The 26,475-nt window shown below is 50.3% G+C and overlaps 1 protein-coding gene across 1 annotated transcript in view; it reads left to right on the top strand.

Annotated features, from left to right (window-relative positions):
- wscd1a (WSC domain containing 1a) overlaps nucleotides 1-26,475 on the top strand; it is a 230,469-nt gene that overhangs the window by 61,987 nt on the left and 142,007 nt on the right. The window contains exon 2 of the mRNA XM_072469546.1: nucleotides 15,168-15,885. Within this exon, the coding sequence (XP_072325647.1) occupies nucleotides 15,456-15,885 (430 nt within the window). The 5' untranslated portion in view covers nucleotides 15,168-15,455. The remainder of the gene's footprint in view (nucleotides 1-15,167; nucleotides 15,886-26,475) is intronic.

Genomic DNA, 26,475 nt, shown 5'->3' with positions numbered 1-26,475 from the left:
TGTTCCCTCCACGGCAAATGCAGAAGCTGGCGGGGAGGGCATGGGGGAATGAGGGACTGCTAAAATTCCCCCCCACTGTTTCCACTGGCAGAAAGGTCCCGAACCAGAGGACACAGAGTTAGTAATTGGCAGAAAAATCTGAGGGAAGATGAGTTTTTATGCAGAGGTTTGTTGTGGTCTTGATTGCCTGTAAGAGCAGAATTGTAACTTCCGATATATATGTATGCGCAAAGGGAAAGTTTCCAGGACTATGGGGAAGGAGCAGGAGAGTGGGATGAATGAGATGGCACTTCACAACAGCTAGCACAGGCGCAGTGGGCTGAATGGCCTCCTTTTGTGCTGAATGACTCCGCGCATTGTCAGCATGAACTCAAATGAACAGGTAAAAGAAACATTGCTTGACTCTCCATCCACATCTAGATATGAGGCTGGATTCACAGTTGCAGCATCACCAGATAGTTAGGTTTTCACGCAAAACTTGATGAAAAGATAGAGCTCATTAATCTTGATTATTTTACAGATATTTTTTGCCTGGAATTTTGAACAGTTTGAAGTTTTCATAGAATTTACAGTGCAGAAGGAGGCCATTCGGCCCAACGAGTCTGCACCAGCTCTTGGAAAGAGCACCCGACCCAAGGTCCACACCTCCACCCTATCCCCATATCCCAGTCCAACACGAAGGGCAATTTTGGACATTGTGCTATCAACAATGCTACCGTACTGCCCTTTTATTGGTGCGATGCATACAGCGAGATATCAGCAGCACTGCTGTCTCTCTGGGAAGAATGTCTTAATGTCACAGATACATAGGGTGCGATTCGCACAATAAATGACTAAGTGCCATTTTGGTTGAGTTTGGCGGGGTGATTCGCACCGGCATTTTCTTTTGAACATAATTTAGAGTACCCAATTCTTTTTTTTCAATTAAGGGGCAATTTAGCGTGGCCAATCCACCTACCCTGCACATCTTTGGGTTATGGGGGTGAAACACACACAGACACGGGGGTAATGTGCAAATTCCTCGTGGACAATGACACAGGGCCAGGATCGAACCTGGGTCCTTGGCGCCATGAGGCAGCAGTGCTAACATCTATGCAACACTGCCTCCCCTCACACGGCATTTCCGTTGAGATCCCTGGTATTCATCCACATTTAGTCTTTTTTGGGGGAGTTTGGGAAAATTCTCACCGGTAAATCCCACATTTGGAATTTGTTTCTGTCATGGGGCACTAAACCCCCCGGCAGGTCCAGTTACTTAGAGATCGGGGCACCCTTTCTAAAAGGTGCTCCGATCTTAAAGTGAGGTTGAGGGTCTCCCACACCTCCCACACATGGACAGTGCAACCCAACGCAGATATGGTCAACACTCCAAACCCTCAACCCCCGAGGGGCAACCTCCTCCCATCACTTTTAGCGTGTGCCCCCTCCCACCATTGAGGCATGAGGGTGAACCTGCCCCACACCGATCCATCCTGTGGGCATCGGGATATCACCCCCGACATGGCCCCTCCCTTTCCCCCAATGTGAACATAGCCCGCTATGGGGTCGCTGAGGGATCCGACCTTTAGGGCTTCAGCCCCCCCTCCTTTCAGTCCTCCCCTTTCAACCTGCCCCCGACTTGCAGGCCCCCCTTCACCCAGTCACTTTTCATTCGCCCCCTTCAACCCCCTACATGGACATGGAAGCCCTCAGCTGCCACCCCTTAGCACTGCCAACCTGGGACCATGGCAGTGCCACATTGGCAGGTCTATGGGGGTGGGGGGGGGGGAGCAGAGCTACAGAGTGCAGTTAATTGGGCAGCTCTTTCAAAAGATTTGCACAGGTGTAAGGGGCCAAATGGTCTCTGGAAGTGGACAGCCACCAGAAAATCGATCTGGAGTGAGGCAGAGGTGGCCCTAAGCCCCCCTTTGCTGGCTGAGGAAGTTACCATTTCAGGAAACATAAAACCATAGCCGAGCCACTGTGATAAATCGTTGGAGAAGTTTGCCTTGCATTCCACTAGACTTCAGTCGCTTGCCAACATAATTCCTCTCAGAAAGTCCAAACAAGTTCTTGGTGTGAGCTTGAACCATCACAATTGGCGGCTATCAAATTTGGAAGTTTAGCGAAAGTCGGGCAGAAAAGCTTATTGTCGGCTTACCGTTCAAGTGCAACTTGAAATTCAGCTGCTACCTGATCACAATATTTACAACACAATACGACATATATGGCCATCCTGTGAAACCCCCTAAAATAGCCTGTTCGTAGCCTTCTATGGTCTCAGCTCACTCTCAAATGTGTGGTTGAATATTGAAAAATTAGATGAAATAGATGAGGGAATTTTATCAGATAATGAGGTAAAACCAATATTTTAGGGTTTTGATTATTTCCCATGGGTAATGCATTTCCAGGCTAAGCAAATACCATCTAGTACAGTGATATTTATCAAAGTGTAAATTCATGTGTAAATTAGCAGAGAATGAGAAAATCTATTCCCCTTCCATCCAACTTTTAAACAGCACATTGGAAAAATAATTCAACAACAGACTTCAGGAGAACATAAGCAGACTGGTGAATTGGGATGGCACATAAAATGGATGGAATTTTATGTGGAGAAGTGTGTAGTGATATGCTTGCCAAAATCCTCTTCCATGCCTTTGTTATCTCGCAATTTAATAATCCCTGTGCTCTCTTGGGAGGCTTCCAATCCTCCAATCACTGTAACCATCAGCTCTTCCAAAACTCTCCTGCCTCTATTCGATCCCACACCAAGCTCCATTCACTAGATTATTCCTGTGTTTGCTCACCTCAGCTGGTTTGTAATCCCTAACCTCTCACTTTACAATTCTCAACCTTGTGCTTAAATGTTTTCATGGCCTCTTTCATCCTTATCTTTCTAACCTTCTGTAGCTGTACAACAAACAATGACAACAACAACTTGCATTTTTGGAGTGGCTTTTGACGTAGTAAATAGGCTGATTTCGCTTCATGGAAGTTTTGGCAAACAAAATTGAACCGTAAAGTAGAAAAAGAGGTAATAAGGCAGATGACCAAAAGATTGGTCAAAGAGGGGGGTTTTAAGGGCTGTTTTGAAGGAGTAGGAAGAAGTAGAGAGGGCTGAGGATTAAGAACAAAATTCCAAAGCTCAGGACGTAGGCCGGCGGGAGCATGGCTGCCAGTGGTGGAGTAGTTAAATGGGAGATTTGCAGGAGGCCAGAATTGGAGGGGCATGGAGATTTCAGAGGATTGTAGGGCTGGAGGCGATTACAGAAATAGGGAGGAGCAAAGCCATGGAAGGATTTGAAAACAGGGAAGCTAATTTTCTGGACTAGGAGTCAATAAGTGAGCAGAGGGGACAGCGGGTGACTGGTATTTAGTGTGCATTACGACATGGGAGCAGACCACTGATATCTTTGTGTTCATCCTACTCTGGTCACATGCAGTCACCACTCTTTATTTGTCCCATCCATAGTGGTCACCATTTTAGAATTACCTCCATAAACATCTCTGCCTCTTGTTACGAGCCAGGGTTTAGAGAACACTAAAGTATATCATGGAGTTCACCTGACCCACAACTTTTAATTGATTTTGGTTATGGGGAGCACAAGGGCCCACTTTACAGGTGTGAAGCAACAGAGATCGAAAGTATTTTAAAAACAAAAAACTGTTTATTCTATGAATCCAGTTAACATTTTATAAACCCACAGTAAACATCTTACCAACTACCAACACTGATAACCCTCCAAAAAGATACAGTACTCTTTAGGTAACCCTGAGTAACTTTCCTAACAACATCCATCAGCCAAAACACTTTTTAACAAAGACAGTAGGTTTGAATTCTCTACAGAGAACAGTTATCACTTTTAAATTATCAAATGATCTAAACACCTTGTTTAACAGACAGAGAGACACCAGTATGCATCTGCTTGGCTTGAATGCAGCGCTCCAACTGAAAGCAAAACTAAAACACACAGAGCCAAAAAGAGCTTCCAGCTCAAAAGAAAGTAAAAAGCAAACTCACATTCCAGCTCCACCCACACAATGACATCACTACAGCCATTTGATAAAATACACTTTTCTTAAAGGGACTCTCACATGACACTCTGTACCTCTCTTCCTTTAAGACACTCCTTGCAAGCCATTTATTTGTACAAGTGTTTAGTAATCCCTCCCAAATTGGCTCCCTCTGTTGCTCTGTTTATCTGGTTATAAATATGGCGGTCAATATGGTTGCCTTTCTTAATCCTAATTATGTGTATACTTTCAGAGTCGCCAGGTATCTCTCGATACCACCACAAGGTTCAACCCGAATACTGGTCAAAGAGCCAATACACCAATTAGTTTGTTCAAAGTCAATAATATTTATTTACACACACAGTAAGATTTACTCATGCACAACAGTACTACAACTAAACTATCTCTAACGCTAACGCATATATTTAACTTCGGGTGCCCACTTAGTCAGAGGAACAATGGCCGTTGTTCGGATCTGAAGCTGTTAGGTTCGAAGATATACAGGAGAACAGCTAAGGTCGTCCGTCTGGTAGCGAGCGTTGACCTTGAACTTACTTGCTTCTGGTGATGCTGGTGGACGGGCCTCTCTGCTTTGAGAGCCAAGTCCAAGAGAGCAAATCTCTCGTGGGGGTTCCTTCTTATACTTGGAGGGGCTTTGTGGGCTTTTAAGCGGGCCTTAAACTTGTTCCCAATTAATTGGGCCGCTTCTCGATCACTGTTATCGATCTTGACCAATAAAGGGGTGGGTGCCCTGATGGCTGGGCATGTCCTAGGTGGCCGTTGGCCTTGCTTTGTTTGTACTTTTCAGTTGGGGAACTGGCACCAGGATGTCTGCAATAGTATCGGTTACCTGAGTGTCATTCCTTTGTTTCCCAGAGATGGGCCATCAATATGCTAATCGACCCATAGTTTCAATTCCGTCTGGGAGCTGTTTCCCAAATATACATTCAGGCTCAGTGCCTGCTTGTTTTCTAGCATTGTCCACAGTTCCCTATATTCTTTGCGAGAGTCCATTTTGTATTCTGGAAGTGGCCATCCCAGATGGCTACACCTCTAAGCTTGTGCATTAATTGTTGATCAGTAAGTTTTGTTTTGAGACACCAGAGGAAATATTCCTATGGTAAAAGGGTTACATAAATTCAGGTTGAGATTATTGGCAACTGGTTTCACAGCCAATGGAATCTGAACTGTTATTGATAGGGGAAAATCATAAACACAAGCTGATCGATCTTGGTCCTGTAATGTGAACATTTACAAACCACATCCAGTGAAGAAGAATGTAAGAATTAAGATTGGAGTGGGGGAACTCAACTTTAAAAGGGTTAAGGGAGGGAGGGTGGTTGTATAAACAATAGTGAATTGTATATGGAATATCTGCTGACTTCAGTACAGTAACATTTGATTTTACTTGTGCCTAGCTCTAAAGTGGGAGCAGCTTCCAGTTCATTCCAGATCCATGTTTGAACAATGAAGAATTAGCATTTAGCCGAATGGGGTTAGAGCTGCCACCACAGCTTTAGACGCCTCTCATTGGCAGGAAATGGAGAGATATTTCCCCGGAACGGTTTGGGCACGATTCCCACTGCTCTAGTGGCCTGTGCAATCTTTGCCAGGGTGTGTTGTTGGGCAGCCAGAATGCTGGCAATTGTTAGCCCCATTAAAATACAAATTGGGGTCTGAAATCGTTCACAGCTCCCCCTTTTGCATTAGTAAGTATAATGCCCACTGTACATGCTGTGCCCAGAATCAGCTGATGATCAAGCTGGAATGGAGCTGGTGTTTATTTTTCTTTGTGGCGTAGTCCTCTACCTTTGTCCACCATTATTTGTAGTACCCCACTCCATAATCCCAAGATTGGAGCTGCTGGCCAATATTGTGGAGGACCAGAGCTGCTGGGCTCCCCTGGCGACTTGTCACTTCCCACTCACAGCCTATCAGCTGAATTTGAATGTGGCTTCCTACCAGAAAGATTAAACAACTGGCTGGTCACTCCTCAGACCAGTTACCAGAAGTCCATTTGGGCATGTGATGAATGTCAAAATTGTTATTTGTTACATTTCAAATTTGTGCCAGCAATGTTCTTAAAAATTCCGGTTTAAAATACATACAGATAGTGCATCCTTAAAGCTATAATTAAGGTGTCGGAAAAGGTGAGGTAATCTTGTTTACAGAGAGATGGCTAGTGGAACAGAGATGGCTAATGGAACATTGTTTTGATTGCAGGAGATTCCCTGGATAGTAGACACTTTATGAGGGATTTTATTTAGTCCTAGCCAAGCAGGCAATGGGACATCTTAGTGGGATACAGATGATATAATTAACGGGAGGAGCCAGGTCTGTATCTAGTTTGCAATTTTGCCAAATGCTCTTAGGTTGAGCAGAAGAGTCTGACAAGTGAGCATGTTTTCAGGTTGTTCCTGAAAAGGAACTCTGTCTCCAAAGGTCTGCATAGATACACGAGTAAACCTGTTTTGTTAACTTTATTTATAAGTGCCATTTGAACTGTATCGGGTTGCTTTGTGAAGTTGCAATTGGTTTTCACGAGAGGGCACTCAGATGAGCACGTTGACAGGGTAGTCTAAGAAATACACTGGTGGATAAGCACAATGAAATGTGTTGTGCATTGAGAAAGCGGCCAGAAAGCCTGTGGCCATTGTCAAGAAGGCATGCATGATTTTGGCTTCAGGGCTTTGCGCAGTGCGTGGGTCTCTTGCTTCCAGTATAGAGGTTTTCACCAACTACATTCACACACTTGTGGATGCAACCATGAAGCAAAGTCTGGCCAATGTTACAGCTTCCTTCGGTTCTTGGTCAGCCAACATCAGAATGCTGCAGTGGAAGCTCACATGACGGTCATGCCGTCATTTTGCTGCCATGTAATCTAAGACTGCTGCTGTCATGCCTGCGCGTTACAGTGTGTGGGGTAGGGGGTGGGTCTCAGTTGCCCAGCTAGCTGCCCTTCAAAAAATCACTAGGACTGCTCAGCATGACCATGGGGGAGCGCCAGTCGCTCCACAGAGGATGAACCTGCTCTCCTCTCTCTCAGGAACCCAGCCTCACACCCATGCCACACTGCCAGTGTCTTTGCTGCTGCCTGTCAACCCACTAGTTCATTCTGCAGCTTCCCATGCTGATGTGGTGCAGTCGCCAGTCTTGACCTTCTAGGGACAGAGCAGCTTGAGGTTGTCCTTCAAAACCATGTGCGGTCTCCCTCACTGAAATTCAGCAGACTTTCATCAGCCATGCTGCAGCCACTACGATAGTCTTGCCGAGGAGCATTTGGACAGGCAAGGGCAGAGGGAAGACAGACTGAGGGGACGCACTAGGATGATTCATTTGTATGCAATACGATATGGTTTGATTTATACATTTGGTTTGGGGTTTATTTTGCATTGTGGTCGAGCGGGACACTTGGATGGTTTGCGGCGGCGGGGTGTTTGTGGCGGAGGGGTGTCTGGGGCGGAGGGGAGTTTGTGGCGGAGGGGAGTTTGCGGCGGAGGGGAGCCTGCGGCGAAGGGGAGTCTGCGGCAGAGGGGACTCTGCGGCGGAGGGCAGTCTGGGGCGGAGGGCAGTCTGGGGTGGAGGGCAGTCTCGGGCTGAGGGCAGTCTGGGGCGGAGGGCAGTCTGGGACGGAGGGCAGTCTGGGACGGAGGGCAGTCTGGGGCTGAGGCCAGTCTGGGGCTGAGGGATGTCTGGGGCGGAGGGCAGTCACGGGCGGAGGGCAGTCTGGGGCTGAGGGAAGTCTGGGGCGGAGGGCAGTCTGGGGCGGGGGGCAGTCTGGGGCAGAGGGCAGTCTGGGGCGGAGGGCAGTCTGGGGCTGAGGGATGTCTGGAGCGGAGGGCAGTCCGGGGCGGAGGGCAGTCTGGGGCTGAAGGGAGTCTGGGGCTGAGGGGAGTCTGGGGCGCAGGGGAGTCTGGGGCGCAGGGGAGTCTGAGGCTGAAGGGAGTCTGGGGCTGAGGGGAGTCTGGGGTGGGGTGGAGTCTGGGGCTGAGGGGAGTCTGGAGCGGAGGGCAGTCTGAGGCGGAGGGCAGTCTGGGGCGGAGGGCAGTCTGAGGCGGAGGGCAGTCTGGGGCGGAGGGCAGTCTGGGCCGGAGGGCAGTCTGAGGCGGAGGGCAGTCTGGGGCGGAGGGCAGTCTGGGGCAGAGGGCAGTCTGGGGCGGAGGGCCGTCTGGGGCGGAGGGCAGTCTGGGGCGGAGGGCAGTCTGGGGCGGAGGGTCGTCTGGGGCGGAGGGCAGTCTGGGGAGGAGGGCAGTCTGGGGCGGAGGGCAGTCTGGGGCGGAGGGGAGTCTGGGGCGGAGGAGAGTCTGGGGCGCAGGGGAGTCTGTGGCGAAGGGGAGTCTGTGGCGGAGGGGAGTCTGGGGTGGAGGGGTGTCTGGGGCGGAGCGGAGTCTGGGGCGGAGGGGAGTCTGGAGCGGAGGGGAGTCTGGGGAGGAGGGGAGCCTGGGTCGGAGGGGAGCCTGGGGAGGAGGGGAGTCTGGGGCGCAGGGGAGTCTGTGGCGAAGCGGAGCCTGGGGCGGAGGGGAGCCTGGGGAGGAGGGGAGCCTGGGGAGGAGGGGAGCCTGGGTAGGAGGGGAGCCTGGGGAGGAGGGGAGCTTGGGGCGGAGGGGAGCCTGGGGAGGAGGGGAGCCTGGGGAGGAGGGAAGCCTGGGGAGGAGGGGAGCCTGGGGAAGAGTGGAGCCTGGGGCGAATGAGAGCCTGGGGAGGAGGGGAGCCTGGGGCGGAGGGGAGCCTGGGGAGGAGGGGAGCCTGGGGAGGAGGGGTGCCTGGGGTGGAGGGGAGCCTGGGGAGGAGGGGAGCCTGGGGCGGAGGGGAGCCTGGGGAGGAGGGGAGCCTGGGGTGGAGGGGAGCCTGGGGAGGAGGGGAGCCTGGGGAGGAGGGGAGCCTGGGGAGGAGGGGAGCCTGGGGAGTAGGGGAGCCTGGAGTGGAGGGGAGCTTGCGACGGTCAGTGAGGGAGGATGGTCAGTGAGGGAGGATGGTCAGTGAGGGAGGACGGTCAGTGAGGGAGGACGGTCAGTGAGGGAGGACGGCCAGTGAGGGAGGGTGGCCAGTGAGGGAGGACGGTCAGTGAGGGAGGACGGTCAGTGAGGGAGGACGGTCAGTGAGGGAGGACCGTCAGTGAGGGAGGACCGTCAGTGAAGCTGCTTGCTTTAGATCTGGTGGCCAGGGCTGTCTGCTCATGCTGGCAATGCTGTGTACCATACAGCAGATCACCATGAATTTTGATATTTTCTCAGCCAGGTACTAGAGGCCTCCCCCAGATCAGGACCGACAGTGGGATAGTTGTGCCAGTGCACCAACAGTCCGGTCTGTCACATTTTTGCTGGTAGCATGGTGTCGGCACACTTGCTGCGAATGACATTTTCGGATACGAGAGACTGATGTAGCACCCGAACATATGATCACTAATGATTCCAATTTTTCACCACTTATTTTGATTTACATCCCATCCAAAGACAACACAGCACTCCCTCAATATTGCACAGCATGGCCAGAACTCGCCGTCCGTTGGGATTCTCTGTTCCCGGCGGCAGTGCACTCCCCCCCGTGGGTTTCCCGGCCACGTGGGGTGGCTTCAATGGGAAATCTCATTGACAAGCGGTGGGAGTAGATAATCCCACCATCAGAGAACAGCGCGCCTCTGAGAAACACGCAGCAGGGGGACCGGACAACCCAGCCCCAAGTGTCAGCTTACATTATGAATTTAAGTCTCTTTAACTCTCTGTTTAAAGTGCTACCACTAATCCACTGCAAGAATCTATGCAATGAAGAGAAGGACTGTCAGGCCAAAAATCCAAGACACAAAATGTGGGGAATATACAACAGATCCATCAACGTTTAAAAGGAAGAGAACGGGTTACGTTTTCAGTTTGGGTGTCGAGAGCTTTTGTGAAATTTGTGGTCACCCATATTTCTAACTTCTATTACTAGAACCAAAAAGAAAATGCTGGAAAATCTCAGCAGGTCTGGCAGCATCTGTAGGGAGAGAAAAGAGCCAACGTTTCGAGTCCAGATGACCGTTTGTCAAAGCAGGTCACCTGGACTCAAAATGTTTGCTCTTTTCTCTCCCGACAGATGCTGCCAGACCTGCTGAGATTTTCCAGCATTTTCTCTTTGGTTTCAGATGCCAGCAACCGCAGTAATTTGCTTCTATGACTAGAAGCTGCCTACAGGTTGTGATGGAAGAGGCAGAGGTGCAGCTGGGATGAACTATCCCAGGATGTTGTCACAGCCATTAAAAGATACATGCTTCGATCCTCACATTAGCAAGCAAGTGGAGATGAAGGCCTGATAGGCTGCGTTGCCGTTAAGGCAATCTCTTGCCAGATCTTTGTGTGAGACAATAATGGACAGCACCAATTCGAATTCACACATGGAATTTGTGCAGAACTGAAGCTTAGGAACCGGAGCTGTGACTCAATCAATAGGACGTGGCGCTTACAAAGCAACTGAAAAGTTTAACAAATTTCAAATCCTGTAACCTGGTGAATTAACAAAAGCAAAATACTGTGGATGCTGGAAATCGGAATTCAAAAACAGAAAATGCTAGAAGCACACAACAGGTCGGGTATGTGGAGAGAGAAACTGAGATGACGGCTGGGAGTTTTCGACTGCACCCGCTGCCGGGATCATCCGCCCCCATTGAAAGTCGATGGAACTTTGGCTGCCTGCCCATCCCCCCACAATTGGCTGGAAAATTCCAGCTGGCGTTTCAATGAACTTTCCTTTGAACAGTATTCATACATTTATACGGTATTAATATGATATATTGAATGTCAGCCATGGCTCAGTGGTATGTCTCTTGAGGAGTTCAAAGCCTTGCAATGTGGTTTTGGCTTTCTATTAAGTTACATCTGCTGCTTTCTACATATCTGTCTGAGGCAGCAGGTGTAAGGTACAGGTGACTGAAAAAGCAGTGGTTTTATTTTCACTGTTTCTGCCTGGACTGCCCTTTAGTTCTCTCAGTGGAGCTTTCCTTCTGAACTGTTTTCTCCTAATTGCTTATTGGAAAAACTTACTAGGTCTGCCGCATCTGTGGAGAAAGAAACAGAGTTCATGCTTTGAGTCCGTATGACTCTCTCTCCTAATTACTCAGTGCTCAGGCAGAATAACATGGGGCGAGATTCTCCGACCCCTCGCTGGGTCGGAGAATCGCCGGGGGCTGGCGTGAACACCGCCCCCCGCCGGTTGCCGAATTCTCCGGCACCGGATATTCGGCGGGGGCGGGAATCGCGGCGCGCTGGTTGGCGCCCCCCCCCCCCGACGCGATTCTCCGGCCCGGATGGGCCGAAGTCCCGCCGCTAAAATGCCTGTCCCGCCGGCATAGATTAAACCACCTACCTTACCGGCGGGACAAAGCGGCACGGGTGGGCTCCGGGGTCGTGGGGGGGGCGCGGGGCGATCTGGCCCCGGGGGGGTGCCCCCACGGTGGCCTGGCCCGCGATCGGGGCCCACCGATCCGCGGGCAGGCCTGTGCCATGGGGGCACTCTTTCCCTTCCGCCTTTGCCACGGTCTCCACCATGGCGGAGGCAGAAGAGACTCCCTCCACTGCGCATGCGCGGGAATGCCGTCAGCGGCCGCTAACGCTCCCGCGCATGCGCCGCCCGGAGATGTCATTTCCGCGCCAGCTGGCGGGGCACCAAAGGCCTTTTCCGCCAGCTGGCGGGGCGGAAATTCATCCGGCACGGGCCTAGCCCCTTAAGGTTGGGGCTCGGGCCCACAAGATGCGGAGCATTCCGCACCTTTGGGGCGGCGCGATGCCCGACTGATTTGTGCCGTTTTGGGCGCCAGTCGGCGGACATCGCGCCGATACCGGAGAATTTCGCCCATGGTCTTTTCCACTTTCTGTAAATGTACACATATTAATATTTAATATGGTGCTAGTCCAGCTGCCTCTTGATTTAATTGGTATCTGAACAAAGACATCATCTGCTTTTCCATAAACCACCTCCATTTTGAAAGTTAGCAGTGTTAAGCAAACTCTGTTTTTAACTCTTGTCATTTAAAAAAAATGATGCAGTGGAGTTCTCAGCCATTCCAGCTGCTCACCACTCTATAAAATGTGATTGGAATATTTCGCTGTTCCGAAAAAAAACCTGAAGCATTTGGAATGGGGGGAGGTGGGAACGTTTAGATTGTATTTCCAATGGTGCCTATCATTTTTAAATTGAATAAAGGCTTCTTGAAGAACACTTGCTTCATACTTGGAAATAAAAATTCGAAACCCAAGGAGCCTCCAATAGTGTCAGCATTCGAAAGGAATGGAGATGTCCTTAATTTTGATGTCCTCATTGACATCATTGGAAGTAAATAGATGGGACTGGGCACCTTTGCTCATTTTCACACCTCTAGGATTTCCTTTCAGAAATTATGAGAGATGCTGCAAATATTTGTCCATTTTTGGAGGAAGGCATTGTTGTGAAATGCCTTTAAGGGATAGCAGCATGACATCGCTAGAAGGGAAGTATGTCATGCAATCCAGTCTTAGTTTCACATTTTCTTTTGAGCATTGCATACACACAGCTTTGCTGCTGATGTCTTCAACCTTTCTACCTACGTATAACTGTTCTTAGTGTGTAACCTAAATGAATGCACCCAGAATGTGTTTACCTTATCCCTTGTGAACGCTTGGTGCCTTTACATCATTATAAAAACATGACGGGCATATTAAATTAAAATTCCAACGACTGCAATAATCAGCTGATGTGTCGACTTTCATTTGATCCAGAGCTGTCCATCAATAGATCCTTGAATGTCACCAGTCTGTTCCAGAAGGAAATCCACTGGGTGTAAAATTGGTCAGCAGTGTGATCGAGTGTGTCCTTGTCTCTTAACTACCACCTCCCTACTCACTGCTTGCCCTAGTTCCAAATCATAAATGAGCAGAGGAGTGTAGTTGCAGCAAATTGAAATATTGAAAATGTGACCTTTACTGCAGAGTAAATGCCTATCAAAAATTTTTAAACTGAGAAAGGTCAGAGGTACTTATCTTTTACAACAAATATGCATATATGGTGGGTAAAAGCAAATTACTGTGGATGCTGGAATCTGAAACGAAAGAGAAAATGCGTGAAAATCTTAGCAGGTCTGGCAGCATCTTTAGGGAGAGAAAAAAGCTAACGTTTCGAGTCCAATGACTCTTTGTCAAAGTTGACAAAGTGTCATCGGCCTCAAAACGTTAGCTCTTTTCTCTCCCTATAGATGCTGCCTGACCTGCTGAGATTTTCCAGCATTTTCTCTTCTGAATATATGGTGGGGATTGGTTAGCTCAGTTGGCTAGATGGCGAGAGTGTGATGCAGAATGCCAACAGCATGGGTTCAATCCCCACACTGGCTATAGTAATTCTGTAGGCCTGCCCCTTTGCCTTTATGTGGAGTAGTGCCCTCCAAACAATATAACCAAAGGAAGATGGTTGTAGTGGTTGGAGGTCAATCATCTCAGCTTCAGGACTTAACTGCAGAGGTTCCTCAGGGTAGTGCCCTAGGCCCAACCATCTTCAGCTGCTTCATCAATGACCTCTCCTTCCATCATAAGGTCAGAAGTGGGGATGATCGCAGGTAACTGCGCAATGTTCAGTATCATTTGTGACTCCTCAGATACTGAAACAGCCCATGTCCAAATGCAACAAGACTTGAACAATAGCCAGGCTTGGGCTGACAAGTGGCAAGAGATATTCGTACTACACAAGTGCCAAGCAATGACCATCTCCAACAAGAGGGAATTGAACCATCACCCCTTGACATTCAATGGCATTACCATTGCTGAATGTCCCACTACCAACTACCTGGGGGTTACCATTGACCAGAACCTGAACCTGAACTGGAAGCCATGTAAATAGTTTGGCTACCAGAGTAGGATAAGGCTCGGAATCCAGCTACGAGTAATTCATTTCCTGATTCCCCGAAGCCTGCCCACCATCTAAAGGCACAAGGGATTTGGGAGGGGGGTGGGAATTGGACCTAGGTAGGGTGCTCTTTCGGAAGTCAGTACAGACGCAATGGACCGAATGGCCTGCACTATTGGGATTCTATGATTCTCAGTCAGGAATGTAATGGAATACTTTCCACTTGCCTGGATGAGTGCAGCTAGAACAACATTCAAGAAGCTCAACATATCCAGGAAAATGCAGCCCACTTGACTGCTATCCCTTCCACAAATATTCACTTCCTTCACCATCGATGAACTGTGGCAGCAGTGTGTACCGTCTACAAGATGTACTGCAGGAACTCACCAAGGTTCCTTAGGCTGCACCTTCAAAATCCATGAGTACTACCAGCTAGAAGGACAAGGACAACAGATACATGGGAATATTACCACCTGGAGCTTCCCTTCCAAGCCATTCAACATCCTGACTTGGAAATATATCGCCGTTCCTTCACACTGTTCCTTCACTGTCGCTGAGTCGAAATCCTGTGACTCCTTCCTTAAGAGCACTGTGGGTGTACCCAGGCCACATGGACTGCAGCGCCAGGGATCCGGGTTCTATTCCTGTCTTGGGTGACTGTGTGGTGTTTGCACATTCTCCCGTGTCTGCGTGGGTCGCCTCCGGGTGCTCCTTCCACAGTCCAAAGATGTGCATGTTTGTTCGATTGTCCATGCTAAATTGTCCATTGGTGCCCAAAGATTAGGCGGGGTTGCGTGGGAGTGGGCCTATGCAGGGTTGGTGTAGGCCTGATGGGCTGAATGGCCACCTTCTGCACTGTAGGGATCCCATGATTCATTCCACGCTCCAACCGCTGTCTGGGTGAAATATACGTTTCCTCAATTTTCTTCTTACCTGAAAATAAATGATGCATTTGACATCATTTCAGCCATATTTTGCAAATCATTGAGAGTCTCAGTTATGATACAGTGAATGCCGGACCAGGTAAGGACAGCAGATGTTTTTTCCAGAAAGTACATGAGTGAATCAGATGGGTTTTCTACCACAATCGACAATAGTTTCATGATCATCATTAGACCTTTAAGTCCAGATTTTTCTTGAATTCAAATTTCACCAAGTACCATCGTCGGATTCGACCCCGGGTCCTCAGTGCATTATGCTGGGTTACTGCACCACCACCTCTCCTTTACTATGCATAAGCTATAAACTAATTGCAAGTTAACGTATTGTTGGGAAATGAATAACTGAAGAGAAATAAGGACAAATTCAAATGTTTATTTTTTTCTCGTTAGGTTCCAGAGCTGCTTTTGGACTCATTCGTCCTTCGTTCAGGCTTCGGCATGCATTGGCTAAACACCTATCTGAAAAGAGAGGATTATAACACGGAAGAAGCATTTTTTCAGTATTTGGAAATGTCGCACATTTATACGTGGTGATGTGTGCTGCTCCCTGATGCCGCTCAAAAAGAAGGAATTTCAAGTTCAACAAAATGCAGTTTTTTGAGAACCTCAACAGAATGGAATGATTTGCGCAGCCTCAAAGACTAACCGTGCTTGAGGTGGAAGCGAGGGGTGAAGGGCATGGCCAAACCCTTTGTCAGACTACAGAGATTTCTCCGGCGGACACCCATACTTTTCGTTTTCCTCATTGTGGCCTACCTGATGGCTGGCAGCCTGCTGCTATTGCAGCGGTCAGGCTTTTCCATCCAACTGGGCCCACGTGGTGTCTCCAACAGCCAGGCAGTGCCAGCTTCCGCCACAACTCTCCTAGACAAAGATATCCCTGGTCACGAAACAATATACAGCATGAAGTACAAGTCCAAAATGGCAGTAAGCATGCGGGTGTGGGAAGAGCCAGTGCTGAACAGGAAATTTGGACCGCGTTGGCTGATAACAGGACATCCCGAAATTGGCCATTTGAGACAGAGGTGGTTCAACAGCTTTGTGAAGGAACAAGAGTCGAGGCAAAGGCTGGAGATTGGAACAGTGAAGAGAACTATTGGAAGCAAAGGTATTGATCATATAAATGCTCATTTGTTTTTACTTACTTCTTCTTATTCCTGTGGCTGTTTCCTCTAAATCGCTCATTGATTTCTATATATAGCATTTTCAACAGACTAAATATTGAAATATATTGCTTTTAGTGTGAGGAAAATCATAACTGAATTAAGGTGAGCTTCGAGTGGTGTTGATGATGTGGTGGTCTTCAGGATGTAGGGATGTGTTATTCTAGTAACTTTTTGTAACTATTTACAATTCTATTTACTATTTACAATTTATGATTCATAATTAACTATACACTTTAAAATGAAGCAATCAGTCGTTCGGGGGCCCTCGCTGTCCTCTGCGATCATCGAAGCTTCGGTGGTGACTCCGGTGGAGGCTCGGGTGTCTGTGACTCCGGGAGCGTGGCCTCGATCTCTGTGGCAGCTTCGACACCCCTAGACGGCGCTGGTGGGGAAAATGGTTGACCTGAAAAGGGAGCGTCTGCGGGGTGCATCGTTGGGTGGGGGGGCCTAGACAGGGCCGGCGGAAGGACCGATCCTCCTGTAAGGTGCACTGGTGGGAGGATGGGTGGGACTGGTGGCTGGGGTGTGCATGGGGCTCCGATGGGCGGCAGGTCTCGTAGGGAAACCGTATCTTGTCGGCCGTCGGGGTACGCCACGTAGGCGTACTGGGGGTTAGCGTGGAGAAGATGTACCCTCTCGACCAACGGGTCCGACTTGTGCACCCGCACGTGTTTTCGGAGCAGGATGGGCCCGGGAGCTGCCAGCCAGGTCGGGAGCGAGGTCCCAGAGGAGGACTTCCAGGGGAAGACAAGGAGGCGTTCGTGAGGTGTTTGGTTGGTTGTGGTACAAAGCAGAGACCGGATGGAGTGGAGGGCATCCGGGAGGACTTCCTGCCAGCGGGAGACTGGGAGATTCCTGGACCGTAGGGCCAGTAGGACGGTCTTCCAGACCGTTCCGTTCTCCCTCTCTACCTGTCTGTTACCCCAGGGGTTGTAACTGGTTGTCCTGCTCGAGGCAATGCCCTTGCTGAGCAGGAATTGACGCAGTTCGTCGCTCATAAAGGAGGACCCCTTATCACTATGTATGTGAGCGGGGAACCCGAACAGTACAAAGATGCTCTGGAGGGCTTTGATGACGGTGGTTGCGGTCATGTCGGGGCAGGGGATGGTGAATGGGAACCGGGAGTACTCGTCAATCGTGTTCAGGAAGTACGTGTTGCGGTCGGTGGAGGGGAGGGGGCCTTTGAGGTCCATGCTGAGGCGTTCAAAGGGACGGGAAGCCTTTATCAGGTGCGCTTTCTCTGGCCGGTAGAAGTGCGGTTTGCACTCCGTGCAGATTTGGCAGTCCCTGGTGGCTGTCCTGACCTCCTCGATGGAGTAGGGCACGTTGCGGGTCTTGATAAAGTGGAAAAAGCGAGTGACCCCCCCGAGTGGCAGAGGTCCTCGTGGAGGGCTCGGAGGCGGTCCACTTGTGCGTTGGCACATGTGCCGCGAGACAGGGCATCAGGAGGCTCGTTTAGCTTCCCGGGACGATACAAGATCTCGTAGTTGTAGGTGGAGAGTTCGATCCTCCACCGCAAGATCTTATTGTTTTTTATCTTGCCCCGCTGTGCATTATCGAACATGAAAGCAACCGAACGTTGGTCAGTGAGGAGAGTGAATCTCCTGCCGGCCAGGTAATGCCTCCAATGTCGCACAGCTTCTACTATGGCCTGGGCCTCCTTTTTGACTGAGGAGTGGCGGATTTCGGAAGCATGGAGGGTACATGAGAAGAAGGCCACGGGTCTGCCCGCTTGGTTGAGGGTGGCTGCCAGAGCTACGTCAGACGCGTCGCCCTCGACCTGGAAGGGGAGGGACTTGTCGATGGCGTGCATTGTGGCCTTTGCAATGTCTGCTTTGATGCGGCTGAAGGCCTGGCAGGCCTCTATCGACAGGGGAAAAACTGTGGATTGGATCAGGGGACGGGCCTTGTCCACATAGTTGGGGACCCACCGGGCAGAGTAAGAGAAAAACCCTAGGCAGCGCTTCAGGGCCTTGGAGCAGTGACGGAGGGGGAACTCCATAAGGGGGTGCATGCGTTCAGGGTCGGGGCCTATAACTCCATTTCGCACTACGTAGCCGAGGATGGCTAGGCGGTTGGTGCTAAACACGCATTTATTCTTGTTGTATGTAAGGTTAAGGATCTTTGCGGTCTGGAGGAATTTTCGGAGGTTGGTGTCGTGGACCTGCTGGGCGTGGCCGCAGATGGTGACATTATCGAGATACGGGAATGTTGCCCGTCAACCGTACCGGTCAACCATTCGGTCCATCTCGCGCTGGAAGACCGAGACCCCGTTGGTGACACCGAAGGGAACCCTTAAGAAGTGATAGAGCCACCCGTCTGCCTTGAAGGCAGTGTATTTGCGGTCACTAGTGCGGATGGCGAGCTGGTGGTAGGCGGACTTAAAATCCACCGTGGAGAAGATCTTGTAATGTGCGATCCTGTTTACCAGGTCGGATATGCGGGGGAGAGGGTACGCGTCCAGCTGCGTAAACCTGTTGATGGTCTGACTGTAGCCGATGACCATCCTATGCTTCTCCCCGGTCTTTACCACCGCTACTTGAGATCTCCAGGGACTGTTGCTAGCTTCAATGACTCCTTCCCTCAGTAGCCGTTGGACCTCTGACCTAATAAATATCCGATCCTGGGCACTGTACCATCTGCTCCTGGTGGCGATGGGTTTGCAATCCGGGGTGAGGTTCGCAAGCAGGGAAGGCTGATCGACCATGAGGGTTGCGAGGCCGCAGACAGTGAGGGGGGTATAGGGCCGCCGAATTTGCAAGTTAGACTTTGGCGATTACACTGGTAGTCTAAACCTAGGAGTGTGGCCGCGCAGAGGTGGGGAAGGACGTAGAGCCAGTAATTTTTAAACGCCCCTGGACTGTGAGGTTTGCTTCACAAAACCCCTTTATCTCTACTGAGTGGGAACCGGAGGCCAGGGAGATCTTTTGATTAACGGGGTGGACGAGGAGAGAACAGCACCTTACCGTGTCGGGGTGTATGAAGCTCTCCGTGCTCTCAGAGTCGATTAAGCAGGACGTCTCATGCCCGTTGATTAGTACAGCTGTTGTAGCAGTTGAGAGTGTTCAAGGCCGGGACTGATCCAGGGTCACTGAGGCTAATCTCAGCAGTTGAGTGTTCTCTTCGGGCGGTGTGTGGTCAGCCAAGCTGGGGTCCTGGGAGTCCATCCAAGATGGCGGCACCCTTTGGTCGCAAATGGCTGGGGGTGCACAAAATGGCGGCGCCTGTCCATCGAACGTGGTGAGGACAAGATGGCGGTGCCCGGGAGCCACACGTGGCCCTGGAATAGGAAGATGGCGGCACCCGCTGGCCGCACGGGGACTGTGGAGAGGTTTGTGCTGGCGGTCCGCATTCGCCGCCGGAGACCGCTGCGACCGCACGGGCCTGGCATACCACCACGAAGTGCCCCTTTTTACCGCATCCCTTGCAGGTGGATGTGCGGGCCGGGCAGCACTGCCGGGGGTGCTTGGCCTGCCCACAAAAGTAGCAACGGGGCCCCCCGGGGTTGCCAGGCCACCTTGCAGCACAAGCTTGTGGGGGGATGGAGGATGTCTCGGGGTCGGCTGCGGAGGGGTTCCATGCTGCCCAGAGGGCTGCCGTGCAGTCAGGAACGTATGTGCGGGTGTTTCTGGAGGCCACATCCAGGGAGCCTGCAAGGGCCCATGCCTCCTTGAGGCCTAGGATGTCTTTTTCCAGCAATCGCTGGCGGATTTGGGAGGACAGCATACCTGCCACGAAAGCGTCCCGGATCAAGAGTTCTGTGTGGTCGCTCGCTGAAACCTGCGGGCAGCTGCACTTTCTCCCCAACAACAGGAGCACATGGTAGAATTCTTCCAGCGATTCGTCAGGGATTTGTCGCCTCATTGCTAGCAGATGTCAGGCGTAGTCCTGGTTTACCGGGCGAATATAATGTCCTTTTAGCAGCTCTATTGCTGCATCGAAGTCTTCCGCGTCCTCGATGAGGGTGTGAATTTCCGGGCTCACCCTCGAGTGCAGGACTTGCATTTTCTGTTTTCCCGTGGGTGTGTTTTTGGCTGTTCCGAGATATCCTTTAAAACACGCCAGCCAGTGCTTGAAGTTTGCCGCTGAGTTCGCCGCGTGGGGGCTGAGTTGCAGACACTCCAGCTTGAATCAGAGCTCCATCCTTTTAAGTCTAGCTTATTAAATTGATGCACGATCAATGACCACTAAAGCGAGGTTGTAGTCCAACTGAAGGCTTTAATAAGCTAGATGTTTCCCGTAGCAGCTCAGGTACAGAATGAAGGCTGCTGGGGCGGCACGGGCTCTTATACCCCACCTTGCAGGGCGGAACTACCATACAGCTTGACCAATAGGAAACATACAATATCTACCAATGGTGTTCCAGCATTACCAGGTACCGTAATACCTCTACACAGACTACCACAGTTGTTTAATAGGTAGGTGGATGAGGTAAGTGGGTAGGTGAGTAGATCACATCTGGGTAGGATGGTAGGTGGGCGAGTGTGCAGGTGAGTCTTGGGAGGAGTCAGGGGGTCAAGGGAGGTGGAATTAAAGGTGGTCAGTGTGAGTGATTAAGGGGGCAGTTGGATAGTTACCTAGGAATTAGTCTAGGACCCTTCTGTCCAACACTTCCTGGGTAATATTTCACGTTAGTAAGTCAGAACTATCAAAGTTTTTTTGGTGGGTCCTGGGAAGCGGGGGAATTTGCCCAAATTTCCTGAACAATTCTCATGTAATCAGGGGATTAGGATTTCTGGGAGCCTCAAAGTATATAATGGGTTATAAGCCCAGTCTCTGGTGATCTGGGGACCTGAGATCTGGGCCATTGTCTCCTTATTAACAGACGAGCTGCTGACACTGTTTGTTGGGAAATCAATTGTCAGGAAGGGTGTCCAAGGCTGCGATTCCTGACTCATTTCGACCTTCACTGCCTGACTGCCAATCTGGTGTAACAGATTGGGTACCAGTTGTATTATTTGCCCAACTTTCAGCTTATTGAAGTCAAAACAGGATGAAAATAAAATGGATTGGGAAACAGTGAGCAGCCTACTCTGCCATGTCCTCAGTCAGGCAGTGAAGGTGGAAATCAGTCGCTGTGAGAGGTTCACAGCATGGGTACTTTGGAAGCATACAGTTGAATGCCCCAAAAAGTCCTCTTCATCTGAGCACATCTTAGAATTTTACAAATGATTGGCAAGGGTTGGGAGGTCTGAAAGAAGGAAGAGGAGAAGAAAGGTTAATTTACTTCCCCACTCTACCCAAAGGGAATTTGGCTCTTAGTTGATCCAGAATTTATACAACAGGGAAGAAAAATAGGTTTCATTTTGCTTTTGACCTACTTGGGTTGTCTTCATTGCTGATGACTGCACACTTATGTGAGTTAAAGTGGTATCTTGTTTCCCAGGGTGTTTTGTCCTGCTGTACATGATGCCTGCTTTCGCTTTCCCCCAGAAGGAAGATGAGTTGCAGCTGTCAGCTAGAGGAATAGAGCAACCTGAGCTACATTTCTCCATGACTGCCTCTGATTGGGCTTCATTGCTGGTTGACAGAAAGCAGGATTGCTGTGGGGGGTCTGACAAATGGTGTCAATTTTTCTCTCTCCTAATTTGGAATGCCCTGGTACCACAGGACTAAGTGGCCTGGGAAAGGGCGGCAACAATCAGGAACTTAACTGATGCATTTCCTCAACAACACACATCACCAACCTAAGCACTCTCATACCTCTGTGCCATTGGGTTATATATGAAGTGTTAAGTACAGTTGACAGATGTTTGCTTTCAAATTTAATGGAGTGTTGCTTTTTCTTTTCTTATTCTAACTACGTAAATTAAACGTTTTACATATTTTCATAGACTGGGTGTGTTATCGTTCAAAATTGGGACAGGAGGCGAACATTTAACTTTCTCAATGTTTGAATGACCGGTGTAGGTCGAACTTGCATAAATGTCAACCCCGTGATGGTTAACAGGAAAAAAGGGGGCGGGATTGTATCCCCCCCCCCTCTCAGCCATGTGTTTCTCAGCAGTGCACCGTACGCTATCGGCAAGATTCTCTACTCCCGCTGCTTGTCAGTAAGGTTTCCCATTGCAGTCACCTGGGGTTTTTGCCGGGAAAGCCACAGGCAGGGGTGCGCTGCTGCCGGGACCAGGGAATCCCAACGGTGGGAGAATACCGGCCCTTTTCATGCAGCATGAGTATAATTAGACCCTAGATGTTCAGGGATCAAACTGGAATGACGAACTTGTCGTATGAGAAACGGCTCAGGACTCTGGGTCTGTACTCGTTGGAGTTTAGAAGGATGAGGGGGGGATCTTATTGAAACTTACAGGATACTGCGAGGCCTGGATAGAGTGGACATGGAGAGGATGTTTCCACTTGTAGGAAAAACTAGAACCAGAGGACACCATCTCAGACTAAAGGGCCGATGCTTTAATACAGAGATGAGGAGTTGTTTCTTCAGCCAGAGGGTGGTGAATCTGTGGAACTCTTTGCCGCAGAAGGCTGTCGAGGCCAAATCACTGAGTGTCTTTAAGACAGAGATAGATAGGTTTTTGATCAATAAGGGGATCAGGGGTTATGGGGAGAACGCAGGAGAATGGGGATGAAAAAATATCAGCCATGATTGAATGATGGAGCAGACTCAATGGGCCGAGTGGCCTAATTCTGCTCCTATATGTTATGGTCTTATGCATTGTGATTAATAATAACTTACCAGTAATCACTGCGGTTCATTAATCTAAAGACATGCGGGGAACCTTTAGATTTTTCCCACCGCCAATTCTAGCGGCAACCTCCCAGCCACTTGACACGTCAAATATGTACCAAAAGATCATCAAGATACCTTGCAGAAAGAATAACCAGTGCACAGTGTTGCTAACTTTTGGTTGGTTCACTTGGCTCTGTTTTATAACCTTTGCTCTCGAGTCGCCAGGTATCTTTATGATACCGCCACGAGGTTCAAGTTTGAGTAATGACCAATAAATAACTCAATACACGATTAGTAAGATTTAAATCAAAGCACATTTATTATACACAGTAATCGCTGCTCATGCACAAATTCTACGTCTAAGCTACTTCTACAGCTAACAGGCCTGTACTTAACTTCGGACTGGCCCACCAGGTCAGGGGAACAAATTGCCTTTCGTTCGTGTTCTGAGTCTGCGGGATTCGAAGTTGGTACGGATTGATAGCTAGGAGCGCGTATCTCATAGCGAGCGTTGACTTAAGACTTACGATTTCTCGGCGGCCGTTGGACCGGTCACAGTCAATGTTGGTTCGCGTTGCTGGGTGACCCGGTCAAGAAGAACGATTTGAACTTGGGGGCTTAACTTTATAGTCCCCAGGGGCTTCTCGCCTTCCGGGGCAGACCCTGTACCTGGTTCTAGGTGATTGGACTTTGTTCCAATCGCTTGGTTCGATTTCTCCAATACTGGAGCGGTTCCCTGATCGATGGGCGGTCTTGAGGTGTCCGTTAACCTCTTTTGTGTTGGCTCCTGCTGGCGCCGGGGAGTCTGGCTTAATTTTGTTTGTCCCAAATGTTGCTATTGTTCCCAGGGATTGCTTATTAGTATGTAGATGGTTGCTACATTATTATGCAGATGGCTGCTAGTATCGATGCTGTCTGGGCCTTTGCAGAGTTAAATATACAGCAAACTTGCACCTTCTGGTTTATGCCTGTGTTGGCTGAATTTCCCTTCAGCCTTTGCCGTTCGCCATTTTAAATCGGGACTTGGTCAACTCAGGTGGCTACAGCAGCTCAATTTAAGATGGAGGAAAAAGTAGAAGAATGGATTAACGAGTAGCAGCAAAAGAGTCACATTATCACCCGCAGAGCCATCTGACTCTCTGCTCTCACAGAAGGGAAGAAAGATTCTGTCCCAGAATTCAATCCTGATGGTGCAAAAGATTCTTGAAAGGAGGGATTTTATTACTTCATCAGACAATGAAAATTTCACAATGGCCACAATTTAGCGGAAAGGTTTCAGTGTCATTGTGAGCCAGTTTGGTAGGGTGTTTCGCATCGGCCTCATTGACAAGATCCCGGCCCATATTCAACTGCACTTAGTCCCAAAAATTACTCCCCACGCGAATCTCGACATTCCTGACTCCCACTTCGTCTGATTTGCTCGACATGTCTCAGCTGTTTGCGGTTAACTGGGGGAACTGCTTTCAAACGTTCCCTCAGCACTCACCCCCAGTCAAGAGATGAGGATGGCAGCGCAGTGACTTGCTCCTTGCTTTGGGGTTGCCAACCTGGCCATGCTTCTCAATGACGTCGAAGTGAGGCGGGGCATCCTGTTGCCCCCGAGGAGGTCGGACAACCATCAGCAGGGTTAGTAATGCCGTCTAGGAGGCAGTGGCAGCTGCAGTGAGTACAGGTTGCATGACCAGGCGGGCTGCTATCCAATGGCGGAAGATGAAGGACCTCCAACCAGCTGCAAAGGTAAGTTGCAACCTCTCTTCTGGCATCAGTCGCGCCTACCACCCCTCAATTTTCAAACCTCCTCCCCGCACTTCCTACCCCCCCAATCCAGCAGGGCAGCACGGTAGCATTGTGGGTAGCATAATTGCTTCACAGCTCCAGGGTCCCAGGTTCGATTCCGGCTTGGGTCACTGTCTGTGCGGAGTCTGCACATCCTCCCCGTGTGTGCGTGGGTTTCCTCCGGGTGCTCCGGTTTCCTCCCACAGTCCAAAGATGTGCAGGTTAGGTGGATTGGCCATAATAAATTGCCCTTAGTGTCCAAAAATTGCCCTTAGTGTTGGGTGGGGTTACTGGGTTATGGGGATAGGGTGGAGCTGTTGACTTTGAGAAGGGTGCACTTTCCAAGAGCCGGTGCAGACTCGATGGGCCGAATGGCCTCCTTCTGCACTGTAAATTCTATGATAATCTATGAAATCCATTGGCTGACACCCTGCACCCTCCCAACATCTGATCATCAAGCTGGTTCTTCAGAACCCCTTGGCACCCACCAGAAAACCTCCTTCATGTCGAGGTGCACTGCCCACACATGCCACCTGCAGTAGACACCCCTGATCCATCAAGCCTCTCTTTCTCCCCACAGGAGAAGAATGCCCATAATAAGAGGGAAAGGGTGAAGACGGGTGGAGGAGTATCAGAGATCCGAGTTCTCAACACTTATGAACCCTGGAGATCACGGGGTCGCCGAGGAGAGAACAGTGACTGGACAGTAAGGTCAGTCTGCACCAAAGATGTGAGGATCCACTGTCCTTTCATCCAGATAACCTGTCTCAAGTGAGTTGTTGATGTCTCACAAAATGATCCTTCCTTCTCACTGACCACATGTCCATTCTCACGCAGGATCACTGATCTGATGAGGCCGGGCCATCCGGAGTCATACCCCCTGCCATCCAAGTGAACAACTCAGAGGAGAGCTCATTAGAAAAGGAGAACAAAGGTGCTGTATCACGGCAATCACGCCCACCTTCCACCAGCGCAGAGACACACATCTCGGTGGGCGACATAGGTGGACAGGCTTCGGGGGAACAATCTGGTGAGCAGCACACAGCTGTTGATGCACATCAGGTGGAGGGAGGAACATCTAAGAGAGACAGCAGTCGGAGGTCGGCTGACTTCTAGGACACAGCTGGTCCCAGACAGATGTCGCGACTTTGGACAAGGTTCTCCCGGAGCTGATGTAGATGATAGGCCAGAGCTGCGATATTCAGGAGGGAGTGTCAGCTACATTCCAGCGACTGCAAGGCTATTTGAGGAATCCCAAAGCCTTCAGGCGCAGGAGATGGTGCACTCAGGTCAACGCTGCTAGGGTGGCACCCAGGTCAACGCTGCTAGGGTGGCACCCAGGTCAACGCTGTTAATGTGGCACCCAGGTCAACACTGCTAGGGTAGCACCCAGGTCAACGCTGCTAGGGTGGCACTCAGGTCAACATTGCTAAGATGGCACCCAGGTCAACACTGCTAGGGTGGCACCCAGGTCAACGCTGCGAGGGTGGCACCCAGGTCAACGCTGCGAGGGTGGCACCCAGGTCAACGCTGCTAGGGTGGCACCCAGGTCAATGCTGCTAGGGTGGCACTCAGGTCAACGCTGCCAGGGTGGCACCCAGGTCAACGCTGCTAGGGTGGCACTCAGGTCAACGTTGCTAGGGTGGCACCCAGGTCAACATTGCTAAGATGGCACCCAGGTCAACACTGCGAGGGTGGCACCCAGATCAACGCTGCGAGGGTGGCACCCAGGTCAACGCTGCTAGGGTGGCACCCAGGTCAACGTTGCTAGGGTGGCACCCAGGTCAACATTGCTAAGATGGCACCCAGGTCAACACGGCTAGGGTGGCACCCAGGTCAATGCTGCGAGGGTGGCACCCACGTCAATGCTGCTAGGGTGGCACCCAGGTCAACGCTGCTAGGGTGGCGGCCGCAGTGGAAAACCTGGATTACGATGTCCAAATCTTGAGTGGTGATGTCCAAAGCACGGCTTAGAATGCCTGAAGGCCTCAACATCATGTCCCAGTCGATGAGGGACATGTTCCAGATGCAGGTGGACATTGCTGAGGCATCCCAGAGCGTGGTCCAC

Source organism: Scyliorhinus torazame, chromosome 12 (assembly GCF_047496885.1).
Source record: "Scyliorhinus torazame isolate Kashiwa2021f chromosome 12, sScyTor2.1, whole genome shotgun sequence".
NCBI lineage: Eukaryota > Metazoa > Chordata > Chondrichthyes > Carcharhiniformes > Scyliorhinidae > Scyliorhinus > Scyliorhinus torazame.
The sequence above is the reverse complement of the archived record's forward strand: the minus strand, read 5'-3'. Positions and strand labels throughout refer to the sequence as shown.